At 42.1% G+C, this 18,801-nt stretch overlaps 3 protein-coding genes across 6 annotated transcripts in view; 2 read left to right on the plus strand and 1 right to left on the minus strand.

Moving 5' to 3' along the window:
- Nucleotides 1-1,895: 1,895 nt before the first annotated feature.
- On the plus strand, nucleotides 1,896-3,459 carry LOC27207872 (pickpocket protein 28). Its single transcript, XM_016183513.3, has 3 exons — nucleotides 1,896-2,038; nucleotides 2,338-3,146; nucleotides 3,203-3,459. The coding sequence occupies exons 1-3, from the start codon at nucleotides 1,911-1,913 to the stop codon at nucleotides 3,457-3,459; spliced, it is 1,194 nt and encodes a 397-aa protein (XP_016037981.2). The 5' UTR covers nucleotides 1,896-1,910.
- On the minus strand, nucleotides 3,396-5,297 carry LOC6740710 (nucleolar complex protein 4 homolog B). 2 transcript variants are annotated; one of them, XM_016168716.3, is made up of 4 exons: nucleotides 5,022-5,297; nucleotides 4,259-4,964; nucleotides 3,660-4,189; nucleotides 3,396-3,597 (listed from the first exon to the last, which is right to left on the minus strand). In XM_016168716.3, exons 1-4 carry the CDS (start codon nucleotides 5,157-5,159, stop codon nucleotides 3,481-3,483), a joined length of 1,491 nt encoding a protein of 496 aa, XP_016037983.1. In that variant the 5' UTR covers nucleotides 5,160-5,297; the 3' UTR covers nucleotides 3,396-3,480. The 2 variants fall into 2 exon arrangements, with proteins under 2 accessions (XP_016037983.1, XP_016037982.1); XM_016168715.3 differs by having other exon boundaries at nucleotides 4,259-4,967; nucleotides 5,022-5,296.
- An 876-nt stretch (nucleotides 5,298-6,173) lies between these two features.
- The window catches only part of LOC6725030 (allatostatin-A receptor), a 68,637-nt gene continuing 56,009 nt past the window's right edge, over nucleotides 6,174-18,801 (plus strand). For all 3 annotated transcript variants that reach the window (XM_016173354.3, XM_039297961.2, XM_039297960.2), the window contains exon 1: nucleotides 6,174-6,571. The gene's annotated coding sequence lies outside the window, so the exon portion shown is untranslated. The remainder of the gene's footprint in view (nucleotides 6,572-18,801) is intronic.

Here is an 18,801-nt window from a genome sequence, read left to right on the forward strand (position 1 = left end):
CTGTTTATTTGTTTCGTCCAGTGTTCCATTGCAGATCCTTTGGAGTACATGTGCCTTGGACTATGCTGGACATACATATGTACATAGATTAGGTCAATTTGCTGGTAACTTTTGATGATGCCCCGGCAGAGAAGTTCACATCCCAAGCCCTGGCCAAGTCGCAGACGAAGGGGAAACTTTCGGCCTGGTCACTCATTGATGCGGATACATCCGGTGGTTCGGTGGGTGGTTCGCCTGGCTGGTAGTTCGGTGGGCGATATGCTGGGTTACAACAGATATATGTACATACGCAGCACACACATACACACATACGTAGGTGGTTCGAAGGGCATCGGACATCAACTGCTAACAAGTCAACAGGACCGGCTTGGTTCAGTCGGGCATTCGCATTCCCAGGGGACATTTGGTCAGCTCGGTCAGGTTAAGTGTTTTATGAACTTGTTTCAATGGAGTCGAGTTGAGTCCTCACAAAGTGCGTGTGTGTGCAGGTGCCATGTGGTGACATGTGGCCAGCAGGAGGAGCAAAAACAGGACCAGATCCAAGTCCTCGTCTGTTGCCATTGAAGCTTTTAATTTGATTTTCGTTCAAGTGTCGTTTTCTGTGGTTCCCCAACCAACCGTCTGTCTCTTTCTCCTGACCATCTGGACGTCTCTTTCTGCCGAACTGCTACCATCTCATTCGCCATTTGTGCGTTTGACCATGTTGATTGTAGCAAACTTGAGCCTTTGGCCGGCTCAAACTTCTCCCGCTTCGATTGGGGGATCCCACTTTTTGGCCGGGACTTGACTTGGGCTCCTGTGACGGTTGAGGACTCTGTTTCTGATTCTCCTAATGAGGCATTCCTTTGCGTCCGAAAATTCTCTAATTGCATTGCCGCCATTCGAGGCTCAAAGTTGGCAGGACACGTTGGCGAAACGTAACCTAAGTAAAATAAATAAAACGTTCAACTAAATATGTAAGCTATGCAATTCTTGTTGATTTATATGTTAATGGAAGGGTAGGTATATCAACTCTTTTTCTCTACTACTAGGTAGTACACGAAGTGCTTGCTCAGCCAAGTAGGTGACATTAAATAAACAAACTTAATAATTTGCAAATGGAAATGGGCACAAATAAGTAGAATTATGGGGGACTTACAACTCAGTATAACTTTAACCGAAGATGCGAGTGCCACGTAATCGACGAAGGGCTTTCATTGGGAGTCAACAAAGGCGGTCTAGGCCGCAGCATTTGCAAATCACGCTATCCACCTGGCGCAGAATCTTGTCCAGAAACACGGACGAGTTCTGTCGCAATACCACAATCCATGGTTTAAAGTATATAAACAACAGCAAATTGCGAAGCAGTGATAGGTATTGAAAATTGTAATTGTAAAACAGATAAGTTTAAGCTAAACTTCGTCATCATTTTGAAGATTCTTTTTCGGAATAGCCCTTTTAGTGGTGCTATCGCTCGCCATTTACTTAATACAGGACGCCTTCGATAAATGGAACACTAACCCGGTTATTGTGGGCATCGATCCGGAGCTAACTTCCATTGCCAATGAGCCTTTTCCGGCAGTGACAATCTGCAATTTAAATCAGGCTCTGGCCGAAAGGGTCGAACACTTTTCCAACGATTCCGTGGAGTTCGCAATGCTGCAGTTGCTCTGTCGGCGGAAGGTGAACGTGGAACTGGTAAAGAGCAACGATTCCCGCTGGGAGGAGTTTATACTGAATGTAAGAAACGTTTCCAAATCTATTTAGTTTGGTATATGTATTGCGACATCCATTAATCTTGGATAAGAACAAGCAAAAAGCTGGTGCTATCTGTTGAATTTCTCAAGACCATCCTTTAGATACTTCTCCAATATAAATACCTCGTTTGCTTACGTGTTTTAATCATACAGATCTCACAGCCCTGCAAGTCAATGGTTATTCACTGTCGTTTTGGCGCCGATGATTACGAATGTGCACGTTTATTTCACCCCATTGTGACCGACGAAGGTCTATGCTGTGTTTTTAATATGCTGCACCCCAGGTTTATGTACCGGAAAAGGTGGGAGCAAAAGCTATATTTATTTAAGCTTAAGATATCTTCAGTTCTCTCAGTTCCTTCATTTCGTCAACCCTCCACAGATTAAGCTTTTGAAAAAGCTGTTTGCGTAGCACACTTCTAGGCTCCAACCCTTTCAAAAGTTATGAAAGCTTTGGAGCCCGCTTTTAGGCAGTTGCGAACCCTGGGCTATGGCTTTGGTTCCAGCTTTTCAAAGGGTAGACAAGAAAGGAACAGATTTACACTCCCATAAGCAGACTTACTAACAAATGCTACATTTTCTCGATCATAATCCCCCAAAGAGTTCCCTACTCGCATCGGAATATAAGTCTGCCTGAGGGATTCCATGCAGTCAATTGGCATGCCGAGTTGGGCTATCGCAAGCGAGGCTTTCAGCCGGACGGGGATAATCCACTTTATCCGCGACGAGCCCAAGGAACAGGGGAATCATTGGGGCTATCGCTGACCCTGGATGTCCAGGCGGATGCCTACTACTGCTCCTCATCCAGCAGCGTTGGCTTCAAGATCGCCCTGCACAGCCCGAATGAATCGCCGAATGTCCGGGAGACCGGAGTCCTATTGGCACCCGGAATGGAGACCAAGCTGCGCATAGATCCGTCGAAAATCCTTACGGAGAAGCACCTACGCAATGTGGACCGTCGGAGCAGGCGTTGTTTATTCCACAATGAGCTGAAACTTCGCTGGTTCGCCCACTACACCCAGAGAAATTGCGTGGCGGAGTGCCTTTCCGGCTGGCTAATCCGCCACTGCGGCTGTGTGACCTTCTATATGCCCCGATTGAACGCAAACGACACTATATGCCCACTGCACAAGAGGGAATGTGTGGAGCTTATTCGATTTAGAACCATAATAGCGATGGAATCCTGTCTTGACGAGTGCCTGCCATCGTGTTTCGATCTCACCTTCAGCGCAATTGCCTATTCGACGAGAATATCGCAAGACGGCTTTAGGGAGACACCTTCGAATGGTGGTTGGAACTTTACCGATGCCTATGTGGAGCGCAGTGTGGCGGTGGTGAATATGTATTTTAAGGACCCAACTTTCCGAGCAAACAAGCAGACCGAGTTCATAGGCTTTTCCGATTTTCTATGTGAGTTTTCAATTTACCTGTTTCTCAGCCAAGAATTCACACGTACATTCCTGCAGCTGGCGTTGGAGGTCTCATGGGATTATTCCTCGGCTTCAGCTTTCTATCCATTGCAGAGTGTGTGTACTTCGCCTTGATTCGTCCCTGTCGCACTTGCTCGGAGATTCGACAACTTAATCAGCCAAGGGTACATCAAATGAACTTAAAGAGGGGTCCGACCCCTGGCAACATCAAATACATTTCAGCAGCCGATTGGTTTCAGGCCGAGTTGGCACATCAGCAGCCCAATAACAGGCAGCACTTTAATCCTGCTTAAACTTAGCATAGTAACACTAATCTAGATGAGGTCCCAGTACTTGGTCACGAATTGGTTTTTAGGCAAAGCCAAATTGGTAGGACGTTCGTAGTTCAGAGCAAATTGTTTGGCCTTCGACTGTAATTCGTCGTCGAAAATCTAGAAGAGCAAAATGTTTCAATTAATCAATATTAAAAGAATCATTCATTTTCTCCACTTACATTGCACTCCTTTCTGTCCAAGAGGGGTGCTAAGTCGAATTCCATTACGGGCAGCGACGAGTTGATAAACCGGGCAGCATTGGCCACCTCTGGTACAACGTGTTTCTGCAGCAGCGTGATTTCCCACAGCGAACTGTTCATGGCCTCCGATTTGACGGGATCCGTTTCTGTTGGGTTGTAAGGATCGCTGAGCTCATCGGCTGCATGACTGGCGCGAATCAATTTCTGCAATCCAGTATGTCTCAATAGCAGGTTGCAAACGAATTGGATCATAATAACGGCGTCTTCGGTCGGCGATTGAAGGGCCAGGCGGGCGAGGCGCTTGACGAATGCCGCCACCAGATTTTCTGGCAAGTGGGTGGAGGTCAGGAAGATATCGGCCAGGTAAAACAGGCGTGCCTTGTACTTGTTATGGAACATCCGGGGATATAACATGTTGTACAGCTTCTCATACACATCTGGATAGGTGATGTTCTGCTTTTGCATGAGCGTGAAAATTCCCTGAAGAGCCAGCAAGGCAATGGGGCCATCTGAAAAGTGGGAAAACAGAAAACAGTCGTAAGAAGGGATCGGGTTAGTTTAGGAAACAAAATACCAACCAAACTGGTGCAGGGAGTCCATGAGGAAGTCGGTCAGCTGGATGGGATCGTTCAGGTGGTTGATTACGCGCTCCAGCAGCACCACCAGTATTTGACGATGCAGTTTCTCGTCCACTTCGTTGCCCTTTGCCATAATAGTCACCCAGAGATCATTCAGTCTTTTGCGATTTAACTCGTAGTTGAAAGTTTGTCTTTTGGCGCTTTCCACGTGGTAGTCCGCCGCGCTCAGCACAGACTTTCCCATATCCAAGAGGTTTACAATGGACAGAAAGTTCATGGCCTTAATGGGGCTGTCCTTGAAGTCCTCACCGGGCACCAAGGATTTCAATTGCTTCAGGGTTATCTCCAATACATCTAGGTTCTTGCAGTATTTCCCATAGTTTGCCAGTGCTGTTGTGGGAGTTGCATCGCAATTTATTAGGGTTTCCAGCATTCCGCGAATCCGGTGGGTGGGCCAACCCTTGTTGGGTGCTATCGGATGCTTGGCCTCCACCTTGATGAGCTGCATGCACACTTTTACAGCAACGGAACTCTCCGAGTCAACCAGGAGATGCTCTATGAGGAGCAACCAAGTCTCCTCGTACAGTTCCTGGATTTTGAGGCCCTGCCTATCGGTGCCGGCGATTGCCTTTCGCTTCAGCAGGTTCTTGAATATCACCTCGAGTGTATTCATCACCTCGCCAGCTGGCATATTGTCGGGCGTGTTCTTCTGCGCGCAGATAATTTCATTTAACGTAGTTAATTATTAATTTGCTAAACTTACCAGCAATTGTACGAATCCCTTGAGCGTTTTGATGTCCACTTTCTCGGCATTTAGCAGGGAGTTGGCCTTGGACTGCAGCTGCTTCTTGGCCAAAGACTCCCCGGTGTCATCGTCCACTTTCACAGTTGGGCGTTTCATTTTCGGTTTGGTAAATGAGCTCTAAAACATATTAATACGCACAAACAAAAAAATAAGATGAATTTATGCCGCGTGCTCCCGCGGAGTTGCCAGCTCAGCGGAAAACGATACACAGAGTGTCACGTGTGGTATTTTTCATATACCACGCTTGGGCCTATCGATATTTTGCACGCGCATACACCACGCTTTGGCCTATCGATATTTTGCACGCTCACACACCACGCTTGGGCCTATCGATATTTTGCACGCGCTGCCAGTTCAAAAAGTACCATCGCTAGGGCGCCAAGTGGAAAATATAAAGTAACAATACTCATATTTACGTTTATACCTGTGCATTTTATTAAATGTAAGTTCTCGAAAGACAAATATTTGTGGATATAACAAATTCAGCTGCGATATATACATATATAAAACAATAATTCTCTGCAATCGTTTTCATTCACAAGGAAAGTCACTCAAGTTTGAGTCTCACTCACCAATTTTGCTCAAATTCGCTTTCGGCTCCCAAACGAAGCCGCTTTGTTTACAAATATTTTTTGCTCCTTTGGGAATTTGCATGCGCGCCTGTTGCGTTCTTTTCGATTCCGTTGGGAACACTGAAAAGGAACTTGAAATATATGTAATCTCGTATTCCGCAAATTGAAAAAACATATAATTAATTATAAATACCCTTTAAAGCGTCGTTTGTTTTAAATAAATATTTTTTCACAATTAATTTTTTATATTTTAAGGCAAAAATATATTAGCCATATGTGCAGTCATATCTTTAAAAATTGTATAATGCTTGAACACGTTCCATAATTGTTTTCATTAATCAAATAATTTACATATAATAAGATCCCAACTCTCTTGTTTGTGATGCTGAGTACTGTAGTATTTCATGAAATAATAAAATAAAAGTTCAAAAATATGCTGAGTGTTTTTCGTAGGCGGCCACGCTCGAAAACGCTCAACTCGAGTCACATCCTTCGGGTCCTTCGGCTGAGACTTCGTCCTGTGTTTTGGTTTTGCGCCCACTTGCGACTGTTTCGATTTGGATGGCGCGTAGTTCGCTGGCGAATGTCCTGACCGACGGTTGTGTGGCGGACTAGAAAGAACACTACGGAATCGGGCTAAGGATAGCATTTCAAAACGGCAAAATCCAATTTCCAAATTGTATTGTACATTTTTAAGAAATATCTGAACAATTCACATTTTTCTTGATTTTTTTTATGTGCTCTATGAAATAAACAAGAATGTTTGCCTGAAATATAAACAAGCAGAGGGAAACAAATTACTTCAACAAGTTTTTAAGTGAATGCAAAAACCGTGCCGTATTTTTTGTGCCCAAGTTTTTCGACCTTTCCATTTGTTTTTGTTTTTTTTTTTTGAGTTTACAACCACTGTCCAGCGAATTCGAGGAATCAAATCAGGTGAGTTGCTACTGGCGGCGGAAATTGAGTCAAGAAGCCGGTAATTGAATTAAAACCAACTTCGAAAGTGAGACTTTTCTCCAAAAGAGGCTTGGGATTTTTGCACCTTTCCCTTTAATGAACCTCTACATCCGGCGACAGTTTAAATTTACTAGTCATTTGATTAATGAAACCCAAAATGATTCTCAAAAAAAAAAAAAAAGAAAAAGGGAAAAATCACAGGGGTACAGGTCAGATTGGCGTGGCAGATTTTAATCGATTCCCAGTTTAAGCTTTAATACGGTTATTAAATCTTAATCAAGTGTACAAATGGGGTTAAAAAAGGTCATGTGCATAGAATTTCACTTTCATTGCTGACGAACCCGCGGGAATTAATCCAATTGTTCTCGTGACACCATTGCACTCGCCACTTTGCCAGCGAATTAAGTATCCCTTGGCTGAGGGCGCGGTCAGTGCATCCGTTTAAACCGAAACCAAATCCAAATCCAAATCAAAATCCAGGTATCCAGATATCTGGCATTAGCACGCGATGCGATGCGATGCGCCACATGCGACATGCATTTAATTTCAATTTCAGTTGGCCGCCCAATTTACACATTTAACGTGTGTAATTTGCAGCTAAATTTAATTGGCCTAATTAGGTGCGACATGGCCGTGAATCGTGGCGTGGGTGGGGTGCAATCGAGGTCCTTGAGCAGCGGGTACAGAATGCATGGGCGGGCGGTCGCCATTAAGTGTTTGGTTAAGGACCTGGCTCAAAGCAAACGGCAGTCGCGTCAATTCAGGTGAAATCAACTGAAATAATTGCGCACTTCAACTGTCTCCCCTAAAGAAATTTGCTTAATTGCACTGGAAAACGCTTTAAAGGGAAAAGCGAGAATGTTTAAAAAAATATCTGGCGTATGGTGTAAGATCCTCTAAATATTTACCAAACGTTCGTAAACATATAGATTTAATTCCGTTCGAGAAGCAGGCAAAATTATTGCATTTATTTTACAAATTGATAAAAGTTACAAAAGAACATTGATGTGGTATCATTAAGTATTTTGCCACTTGACCAACCTTGGCAACCAAAAAAAAATAAAAAATTCGGAAAAATCCGAGAGGCCTGGCGGGCGAGATTTCTTTGGCCGGATTCCTTTTAAAGCATAAAAAGAATGGTGCAAAAAGTTGTTCATAATATTTTAACAAGAATTTAACGCTGCAGGCAAGGACAAGGCACACAAGTCCTAAAGTCCCGCCGAGCCCCCTCAGCATCCTTAGCCCCGCCCCCATCTCCTGGCAAACATTGTCCAAGCGACCAAGATGTGGCATTAAAAATGAAAAAGCAACTCAAAATTCTCTGTCTAGCAAATGGGAACGCAGCAGTAAAAATACCTAAAACGCATAGTCACAAGGCGGTGGGTGGGTGGGTGGTGATGTGGGGGGTTGGTGAAAAGCTAAGGAAAAGCGGTGGCATGCGTTATATGTAACTGAAGCCTTTGGATTTTTGCTCCATTCCATTTTTTGTTTTTTTTTTGTTTTTTTTTGTTTTGTCTAGGTTCCGGGGTCCAGGCCTCGGCTCATCTGAGGCATGCAAAATGAACCATAAAGTGCAGTCAGTCAAGTTGTTTTGAAGCCCTTGCCCTTTTCCGACCCACCCCGATCCACCCTCCCCTTCCCTCACCCCACCAACAACTGATAAGCACTTGACTCGAAGGCTTTGACCACTTTTTTGCCCCTCCTCGAGAGCCCCTCATGCCACGCTACTCCAGAAAGCGCATATAAACCCGAAGAGCCCGACGCCGGGTTCATAAAGTCGGACTCATATCTTTCCCCTTTTCGGAGAGGGACTCGCAAATGGCCCCTCTGTGCGGGAAAATATTTCGAAATTCTGTGCCCTTTGAGGTGCAATTTTCCTAGATAGAAAAAGACACATTTTCATTCTCCACCGAGGACATTGGCAAATTGGTACGTAAAGGGTTGAATGGCGTGCAACTTCTGGGTAATTAGGAATCACACTGAATTCCAAAGCAGTGAAAAGATGTACGAACACGTTCCCAACGGAAATTATTACTAAAATAATATGAATATGTATTTTTACAAAGTAATGTGCGACTGTCAAATTGTTTCAATCATATGCCGCAATTTTTCATCTTAAATGTATAAGGTGGAATGCATTAAATATATAGAATATAATTTATATATTTTGTTCCAATTTCCATTGGCAGTAGCCACTGTAAGAGGCCCGGAAAATCCACAGTTGTTTTCCGGACTAATCAGTTGAGCCATAAACATTTAGCTGGTTTCATTTGCTCTTAAAAGTTGACTAAATGAAATGCAGCAATTCCGGCAGTAATAATAATGTTTGCCATAAAGCTTAGGAATTACACCTCAGCCAAATGCAAATGTTATTGTGCTGTCTGGGGTCCTCAGTTCTCTTTCTCCGCCCAGCTTATCCAGCTGCCCCGCCCACTTTTCCACACACTTTACCGCCCATCTTACCACTCATAAGCTTACTTTACACACACACACACACGGAGGGCAAAAAGACAGGGGCGAAACAAGATAAACACGTTTACAAATTTTGCTGAAGCTTTTCCGCAGAGGAAAAATCGGAGGGCAGGAAAAACGACACACAGGGACACACGCGAGTATCATGAAAAATGTATAAAAGCGCAGCCAGTGGCTTTCCACACAGCCTCTGTTCTCGCTTTTATATTTGTTTTCCTTTTTCCTGGTGTGTAAATTTAATTGATTGACATCACTTAAGCGTAAGGACAAAAAAAAAGGCGGAAAACAAGGCGAAAAACGAGGACGAGAGCATGTAAACACAAATGATTTGTGAACTGCCTGCCAAGCAAAAATGATAATCGAAAAAAGTAACGCACATCTTAATTTGTTTTAAATGCAAATGTTTGTCAAACCCAAAAAACGTTTTTATTGACGGGATTAGTTGCCACTTCAGAAGTTAAGAGCGTGCGAAAACAGGCCGTTTTCGTGGAAAATTCATTAAAACAAATTCAATTGATTGGTTTTGGAAAATGTTATTTACTTTGGGAAATTACGCAAAATACGACGAAACGTACAACATTTTCCATACTCCAGTTATAGAAGGGAAATGTTTCTCATAAAAATGTGTATATTTTTAATATGGCTTACTTGAAATTCATGTACTATAAAGTCTTAGTTCATAAAGCGTATTATTTGTTAACATAGTATCCGCAATCAACTTGACAAAGGTAATTTCAGCTAAATAGTTTGAGGCTATGCCATTTGGCAGCCCCTGGAAATACCAGTGGTTTTTCCCGGAAATAGTTGAGCAGGTCCTTGGGCTTGGGCCCAGATCCTGTCGCAAAATATGAAATGTCAAAAGGAACAGAGGCACTTTTCAAGAACGCCTTCCTCACAATTAGCTAATTAAGTTAAGCTCGCGTTGTCGCTGGCACATCATCGGGCGTCATCCCGGCTGCTCATCTGGGTTATCAAGATGAAAGCAGGCGGCGTTTCGCGTTTTCCCAGAAAGTAAATGGAATCGAGGGGGTGCCGGAGTCACTTTGAAGTCCATATCCACTCCACACATCTCCGCCTTTGCTGTTCCTGGCGATTGTGGTGCTTTTGGTGCTTTTGGCTCTGTGGCTGTCGGCGATTGCTGCTGCATGCTAATCGAGTGGGATTCCGAAGTGCCTTCGCACTGGTAAATAATTGATTAATAAATTACAAACTGTTTTGCCTCGGCAATCGTCTCACACATGCCATAATTAAGGCCATGTACACAAAAGTATGCCCGCTGGATGAAAGGGAAAGTTGTTTGTTGCTTTACTGCATATTTACAATGCAAATTTGGCTGCTTATTTGCATTATTCGAAATAATTTGTTACGTAATTTCGGTGAAGCTGCAAATTGAAAAAAAGAAGAAAATAAATTGTATTAATTACCCAATGTTATACCCTCTACAAAACACATGTTTATACATTGAACAATCCAAGCAAAATATCTTAAAATATTGAAAATTATCTATGGTATGCTGCTGCAATCAAATTCAAACTCAATACGAGTCCAATTCATTTTAATTCCAACACATTCCAATTAGCTGCAATTCATTCTAGTCGGAACACAATCCTAGGTGCCACTCAGTTGCCATTTCCCACTTACCACTCACTTTCCATCCAACCGTGGCCATGAATTTCCCGGCACTGGGGACCCGAAAATGTAGTTGCTTCTGTCTGTTCTGTTTGCCCAATGCGAAATTGCGCACATTCATTTCCGGAATTCTAAGAATTTTCTGCGGCCAGTGTCCATTGAGAGATCTGTTGAGCTGGGGAACATGGGAAACTGGGGAGAACTGGGATACTGGACACTGGACACTGGATACTGCAGAGCCGGAGACAACCAGGACTCACAACTGGACTGCTAACCCGAAAGGACGAGGACAAAATTTAAGGATGATGACGGGGAATCGAGGAATTCCGGGGGACAGCAGGAAGTCCATGATGTTGTAGTTAGCCACTTGGGTACTTAATGAACTCTGCGGCTTTTCGGCGCCTGTTCATTTTAGTGGCAAGTTCAAGGATGTGTTCCTCTCCGCAAATCTATGCATCTGCAATGTTGCAATCTTAACAATCAATAAAAAAAAAAAAACAAAAAAAATGGTACTTAACTGAAATGGTTTTGAAAGTTGTTACTGGTCTACCAAAACTATAAAATTGTTGGATACACTTTTGTAGAACTTTTTGATGATCCCTAAAGTTTGATTTCTTTCCTTAAAGGTTTATTTTCATGGATCAACGAATCGATTTTTTTCATTGCAGTGAATTAAGAAATGATATCAAAGCAACAAAAATAGAAGTTACACAATGGAAAACAAGAAACTCCTGAGGCTTTTAGAATTTAAAGTTAGGGCCACAAGTATTTGTGTATCAAAGGTTTTTTCTTTTCAAATTTCTTGGGATTATCATATATTTGAAAACAGCAACTAAAGCCTGTTATATAATGTGTGCACTCAATTTAGGCCAAATGCCCTACGCCAACAAATAAATTTCAATTTCATTTTGCGAAGGGAAAATTGTAACCAATTGTTTGTCACTTTTAAGCCTCAATCCGGTATTCCATTAAACTTTGTTTTCCCACTCACTTAACTTTGCGGAGTGAAACCTAATCCCGGCTCAAGTGAGGGAATTTGCTATTAGAAGCACCAGCAGCGCCTTTTCATTTTCACAAATATTTTCATTGAAATAAAATTATAATGTGAGCTGCTGCCTTGCCATCATTTTCCCAACGAATAATCATAGCTTTGGCATATTCATTGAAGGCTCTGAAAGGATGCAATCTTGAGGATGCACCGAATATAACCAACCTGCGGCTATTATTTTATGTTTATGCGTCCTTTAAAGTGCCGACAAAAACTACCTACTACTATTTTTAAGCTGCTAATTTGAAGTTTAATTTTGGCAAGTGCGAACTCCTCGCACATGATTAGCCACGACTCAAATTTTAATATCGACGTGTTGGTCCTTTTGCTGGCATGTTCAAAATTTATGATCAATGTATGTTGACGTCGGCTTGCGCCTTTCGTCTCCGCACTTCATTTTGCGACTAAAAAGTTTTACAACTTTAGGCGAAAATGCCGAAAATTATAATTTTTGTTCGCCACCCAAGTAATAAAACTTTTACGCCCGAAAGTATGCAGTGTGCATGTTACAGTAGTCACTGTCAAACATGTCCTTGTCGGTGTGGGTGTGTGGGTGTGTGGATGTAGGTGTGTGTGTGTGTGTGGGTGTGTGCGTGCGACGAGTCAAATGTCACAAAGGATTGCTGGTTGCTTGAGCAACAACAAGAGGGGAGCAAGGGAGAACTGGGGGAAATTCAGGGAATGCGGGGCCAAGGGCTGAACAAAAGAAATGTGAAAATATGCCAGCGGGTTAAGCAGCAGCCGCCCCCCCTACTCCTCTTGGGCTGGTGGGCGTGGCTCTGGCATTAAATTATGAAGTCAACAATGCATGTGTCGTGTATGTTTGTAGATGTATGCGTGGGCGGTGCTGGGCCAACGTAATTGTGGGCGTGTCTAACAACCAAGAACCTTGCTATTTCGGCAACATTTTTCTCTTCCGCAAAGGAGAAAAAACTCTGAAATATTGCAACATTTGTAAACACTCTAAAAATACGCAACTTTAACTTCATTCGAAATAAAATATTTTTTAATTGTAATAAGATGATATATACCTAATATTTAAATCCAATGGCAAAACCAAGCAGCGTTCCTGTTTTTATCCAAACCCCAGCGAAATTGCTTTGCGGAAAAACCCGCGAAGCCACGCCCCCGCCCCCCTCGACAAGCATAACTCCTGCTTAAATACTAAGTAGTTCCGCCCATAGAGAAGATTAATTTGATTTTATTAATGAAATCATTAGTGGGGCAAAGGTAAAGAAAGGAAAACGAAACGAAAAAGTCCCCGAAAAACTGGGCAGCGGTTGAAGTTAATGTGGCATGTGAATGTTCCTAACTTTCCACTCCTCCCCCAACGCCGCCCAATAATTTTCCCACCGATTTTCCGGGCTCCGAGTTTCCTCGCATTCATTCATTTGGAGGGTTTTGCGTGCCGGTTTTTTGTCATGCCAGGCGGCCATTTCATTCATTTTGGGGGGTCAGACCTTTTGACCCGCATGTGTTGACCACTTAGGACGTAACGGTAAACATAGACACTGAGCGAAATTGAATAAGATAAGTATCATGAATGTATTACACTTATAAAAAAAGTTTAAGTCATATATGAGCGTTAAATAAGCTGGAAGGCAGTCGGTTTTTGATTAAATCAAGAATTTATCCTTTTAATTTGACACATTTTTTTTTATCACTTACATCAAATTTATTCTAAGTGCATCAAGGGGCGACCAACGACAACGGATGTGGTCATTCGCACAAATTAAATATTTGCTTACGCTGTTGTAAGTGAAGCGTCATCGCAGGACATCAACGACATGGACGACGAGGACTTTCACTTTCACTTTCGCCTTCTTTGACTTCCCGCCCATGGCCACGCCCCCCTCCATTTTCGCTCGTTTATTCTGGTTTGAATTAATTGAAGCAAATTTCGAGTTTTACCTTCAGAACCGGACAGTCGAGCAAATGAAAACAGATAACAGACAGCTGACATTTCTCCATTCCTCTCGCTGCTGCTTTGAGTCCTTTGATGGACTCGCTGAAAAGGATTCTACTCTGGAGATTTCTTCTTCCTTCAATGGAAAATATTCAAAGTGGCAGTCGATGAATAGCATTCAATACTCAAAGCCGATTTCAATCTGTCAAGCAGCTAGTTTTCGTAAGGAAACTTTCTAAACCTTACGTTACATTATCAGAATAGTGAAGATGACTAAATCATTAAAAAGGGTGATAGGCTTCAAAGAAAAAAGTGTGTTAATTATCAATATAATTTACTAAAAGTATAGAGGAATTACCCAAATAGTAAATAAATTGTTGATGAATCTAAAAAAAAAGTTACCAAAGTCAATTAAAAATGTGTTCATCCTGAAACTGAAATCCCCTTCTAAACGCTATAGACCTTTGCAATTTAACAACATCCCAACTTGTCCATCAAATAAATGAACTCAATTGAGGCGAATTCTATCACTTGTTATCCCGTCGCACACTCCAATTCATTCAATTTCCTTTCACTTAGTTTTTTTCTCCTTTTTTCCGGGATTTGCTGGGGTCGATTAAACTTTGATCTAAGCGCTCTCGAACTTTTTTTTGTTCTGTTGGAACGGTAAAATTTTCTTTGAATCGAGTCGTGGCCTGGCGGCTAAACATTTAAATAGATTTTTTCTAGCACTGCCACGCTTTTCTGCCGCTGTCATTGAGTGGACACAAAAACCTCAAGGATTCGCCAGGAATTTCCTCGTGCGGCTGTTTTTAGGCTCCTTTGTTGCAAAAGGCTTATGGAGCGAGGCATGTAAATAGATTGGTACGCAATCCTTTGTTGCCGGTTTGTTTGCCCAGTTACCTATAGGCAAACAGATATATTCTGTATGGTCTGCGGCCCACTGGAAGTCAGCCAGGCGCACGTACATATGCATATACATATACATACACATAGCATACATACATACATATATACATCGTCACCCACGCGGATTTCCCACCCATGCGAAACAAATCAAATGTGGCAAAGGCTGCGATATTGAGACGCGTTGAGGCGATAAACGTGCTGGCTAAATGTTAGTCCTTCCCCCAAAAATAACTAGATGAAGATACCGAAAAACGGTAACGGTAAACGAGCTTTATCTCTGCTGCCCCCCCAAAAATCCCACTCATCCAAGGCTGATTGCTCGATACTTGATATTTGAGGACACACTCAGCGAAAATATGAGTCTCATGGGCGTTTTGTGTTTGCCGTTTAGTGGACCTATTGTTTCTTAAATATTCATATAATTCCATCATAAGATATCGTGAAATCTTTAATCGAAGCTATTCCGATATCACCGATATGCATAATTCGACGTTTTCGATACCTTCCTTTCCTTTTAAATACCCGTTTTTGCAGTGCATAACGCCGCTAAGACAATAACCGATGCTAATGTATTATACGTGTCAATGTGGCCTCGGCATTTGACTGATATCTGTCTTTAAGAAAAAAAAATCGGAAGGAAAGAGATAGCCAGTCACTGTCGCTGTCGATTTGTGACAAATAGCAGTCGTCCTTGTCGCCAGAGTCCTTGCACAATGGGAAATGAAATTGCAGAGGCTAACAAGTTGCCACGCCCTCGCACTCACGCCTCCTGGCAAGGATTCAATGCTATCGATTAATCACGGTCTATCGATAGCCAGCCGGCGGCACTAGATTGATACCATTTGATGAAAAGACAAATGGGCAGCGTCTCGATTGGATTCTCCAGTGCCATAAATCTAACTAGTCTCGATTTGGCGAATTTGTCAGCCAAAAGGATGGAGTGAGCTGCCAAATAGTAGGGCATGTTCTGCTTTGTTGCACTAATTATCATTATTAATAAATAAAATATTCACTAATTACCCTTTTGGGCAATATCTTTAGCTAATTTGCGAAGTTATGAACGTAGATTCTTTTGTTTTATTAATACGCACTTATAAGGCAAAGAATTGGGGTTCCCAACGCAGTTTTCGATTTAGAATCTGATTGCCTTTCCACTACCAGTAAGCTCACGTACAAAGGACAGTTTGCCACCCTAGGGAGGACATTTTCTCACCTCTTCCCTACTTAATATGCCCCTTTTCGCACCCCCAGCCTGTCCTTTCCCCGCCTCATTCGCCCTACATTTTGTAGACCCCATTCTAAGCCTAAGTAAGAGATAAGCTAGTACATAGACACGTACATAGCCCGGATATGGAGAAATATATGGTCGGGGCCATGATGTATGGATATAGACACCTACGCAGGCAGGCAAACATTTATGGCCTTCCCCTATTTTGCATTATTCTTGTGTTCACATTTAAATTGAATCAGACCGCCTCTATATACTATGCCTGTACAAATGTATATGTATTTGTGTTTGCCATTCTGCCGGGCCATAAGCCCTAATGAACCCGTTCCGGATTTAAGTGACACTTTCTTTCTTTTCCCACCCGGCCATATATGTTTGATGCAATTTTCATAAAGTTGTCAAAACTTGGTAGCGCCTTTCATTTGTGCTTATTTTTATGCCGGTTTCATTCGCACCACTTTTTTGGCACTGCAAAGTTCTTTGGCATATAAAAAGCAAAAGTTTAAACAGTTTACAGCTTACTGCTGGCCTTTGGGGCAATTCGAGAAAATGGGGGCAGAGAAGACGCGTTAAGGGGGGAGAACACAAATTTATGTGGCCAACGCCCAAAAGGCGGCAACAGTTGTTGAAGTCAGGGGCCGAATTTTTGGCCGCATCAAGCATACGCACTGTTGTGCGCCCCGCTTTCCATTCCCATCGAATGTCAAAAATTAAACGAAGCAATAAATTACGGCGCTGTCAATGTGCGTGAGTGTGCGTCTGTCTGTGCTTAAATATCCCTTTATATATGCAGATTTCCCGCATCCTTTAGCCACAGTGTAAAGGGTTACCCGATACCCTGCCATGTGACCCCTGATCTCCGGTTAACTTCGGGTGGCCAAGGTTCGATGAGCGGATTGATTTTCTATTCAGGCTTGTGGGCCCCAAAAGTGGACATCAATCATTTGGTCATTTGGTTTTGGGAGACTGACGACGACCTACAAATTGTTTCGAAATCTTCAAAGGATTTGATCAAGTACCAATAAGTTATAAGTTATAAGTTATAAGTGCGTATGGAAAAATACATTTTCTAAGCTTGTAAGGGCATCTTGCCATCGGTAAGGCAATCCAAGAATTTTGTTCCTCAACTATTTCCTTTCTTTCGAATTCGATTTGCCAGATTTACAACTATTTGGGATTTGAGAAAGGAAGAGAGCTGCAAACTTCTGATAGTTCTAATAAATGGGTGCAAATGTTTAAGACTTCAGCGTCCCTCGGTCATTTCGTTTAGCTTGGCTTGGGTTGACAAATTTCAGCTTGTTCAAAGGATTTGGCTTGATTAAATATTTGTCATAAATGCCTTTTGCTTTTTTTGTTTTATCAAACGCACCCTCGTGTTGGTCCCCATGTAAATGTGTTCATTTTGTGCCCGATTTTCCCTGATTCGAAACATAATTCGGTCTTGTTTAATGCGCATATTTATTCCACACCCCCGTTTTGTTGTTTTTTCGGATACTCATTTTTATTTTGTCGTGTATTAAGTTAATTAATGCGAGGCATAAGCCGTCGCTTCTGCCATTTAGCTCGTCGTCCTTGTTGTCCTTCGTCAAGTCAATCACATGATAACAGCGCCAACAAACATTTCTAATGTTTTCCAACTTTATTTCGGGGCCATTGTGCTGCTTCTTTTTTTGTTTTAATTAATTTTGCGAGGGATTTGTGTGCGGCTTATGAACTTAAAATATTTAACTTCGTTTTCCCTTTTCGACGGCCGCCCAGAATTGGAAAAGAACACAAAAACAGTAAGGAGCCAGGGATAAGTGTTGGAAACAGACGACGAAAATGTCGAACTCAGGTGCTGAGGATAGTGAATGATTGAAGGGACCAAAACTCTTTAATATCACTCATACGACATGTTGGCAATAAGGGTTAAAATGTAATGCTTTTCCCTTTCACTTTCTACAAAGTGACAATAGGGCTAATTTGAAAATGAGATAATTTAAGACATCGAAATCACCTATACTAATACGATTTCTTGTGAACAGAAATCAGAAGAGCCACCGAGTGGAATACTCACTTTTCCGGCAAATGGAAGATTATCCGTGGCTTTTCTGCTTTGCATTTCCTTTTAACGCTATCTACTCTCCTCTCCGTCACTCTATTTTCTCCCTTTCCCACACATACATACCATCGTATTCTTGGCACCCACACATTGACAGCAAATGTATTCCACATATTAAAATGCTGCCACTCAGTGAAGCCAAGAACAGAGGCGAAAAATATGCAAAGGCAAGAGGAATGTCCTGTTCCTTTGGCCAGCGGATATGTTGGTAAAACAATATCAAAATGTAAACAAGTCACGATAAATATCAAATAGGCATACGTCCTGCAATTGACATTGTGTGTGTACGCGCGTGTGTGTGAGTGGGCGTGGCTGGGAAAATTTTTTCAATTATATTGACAGCGGCAAAAGTTTTTCCCACACGCCACCTTCTATGCATAAATTTAAAATCACAGAAAAGTTGCCAGCTTTTTTCTTATTTATGTTATGCTTGCTACAAATGTAAGAAGAACTGGGCGTGCTCCTAATGTGTGTGTGTGTGTTTCCTTGTGACATGTGTAAATTTGATGGGCGTGGCAAATGCTTAATTCAATACGCATCAACAAATAATTTATGAATTTTTATTGAAGCTGTGCTTCTGTTTTGATGGCGAGCGCACAGCCAAAAGAAATATGGATCATAAATTATCCATGCCGAAAAATAGATGCGAACCGAAATGCTGCAGTAAGCAAAAGTATACATATTTGTGTATGTTTTTTTTTCGGTTTTTCACGGCTTTTCTCAGGAGTGTCAAGTGCGCTCTTCTGACACAAATCCTGGCAGGTTTTTTGTATCGCCTCCATTACCGTAAGCAAAATACATAAATTATTTCGTGTAAAATGCCGCTACATTGTGGTGCGGTGTTTAATATCTTTAAGATAAATGTACTTCTATGTAGCACAAAAAATAGATCAATAAAAGGAAGCAATATATATTC

This window comes from Drosophila simulans, chromosome X (assembly GCF_016746395.2).
Source record: "Drosophila simulans strain w501 chromosome X, Prin_Dsim_3.1, whole genome shotgun sequence".
Taxonomy (NCBI): domain Eukaryota; kingdom Metazoa; phylum Arthropoda; class Insecta; order Diptera; family Drosophilidae; genus Drosophila; species Drosophila simulans.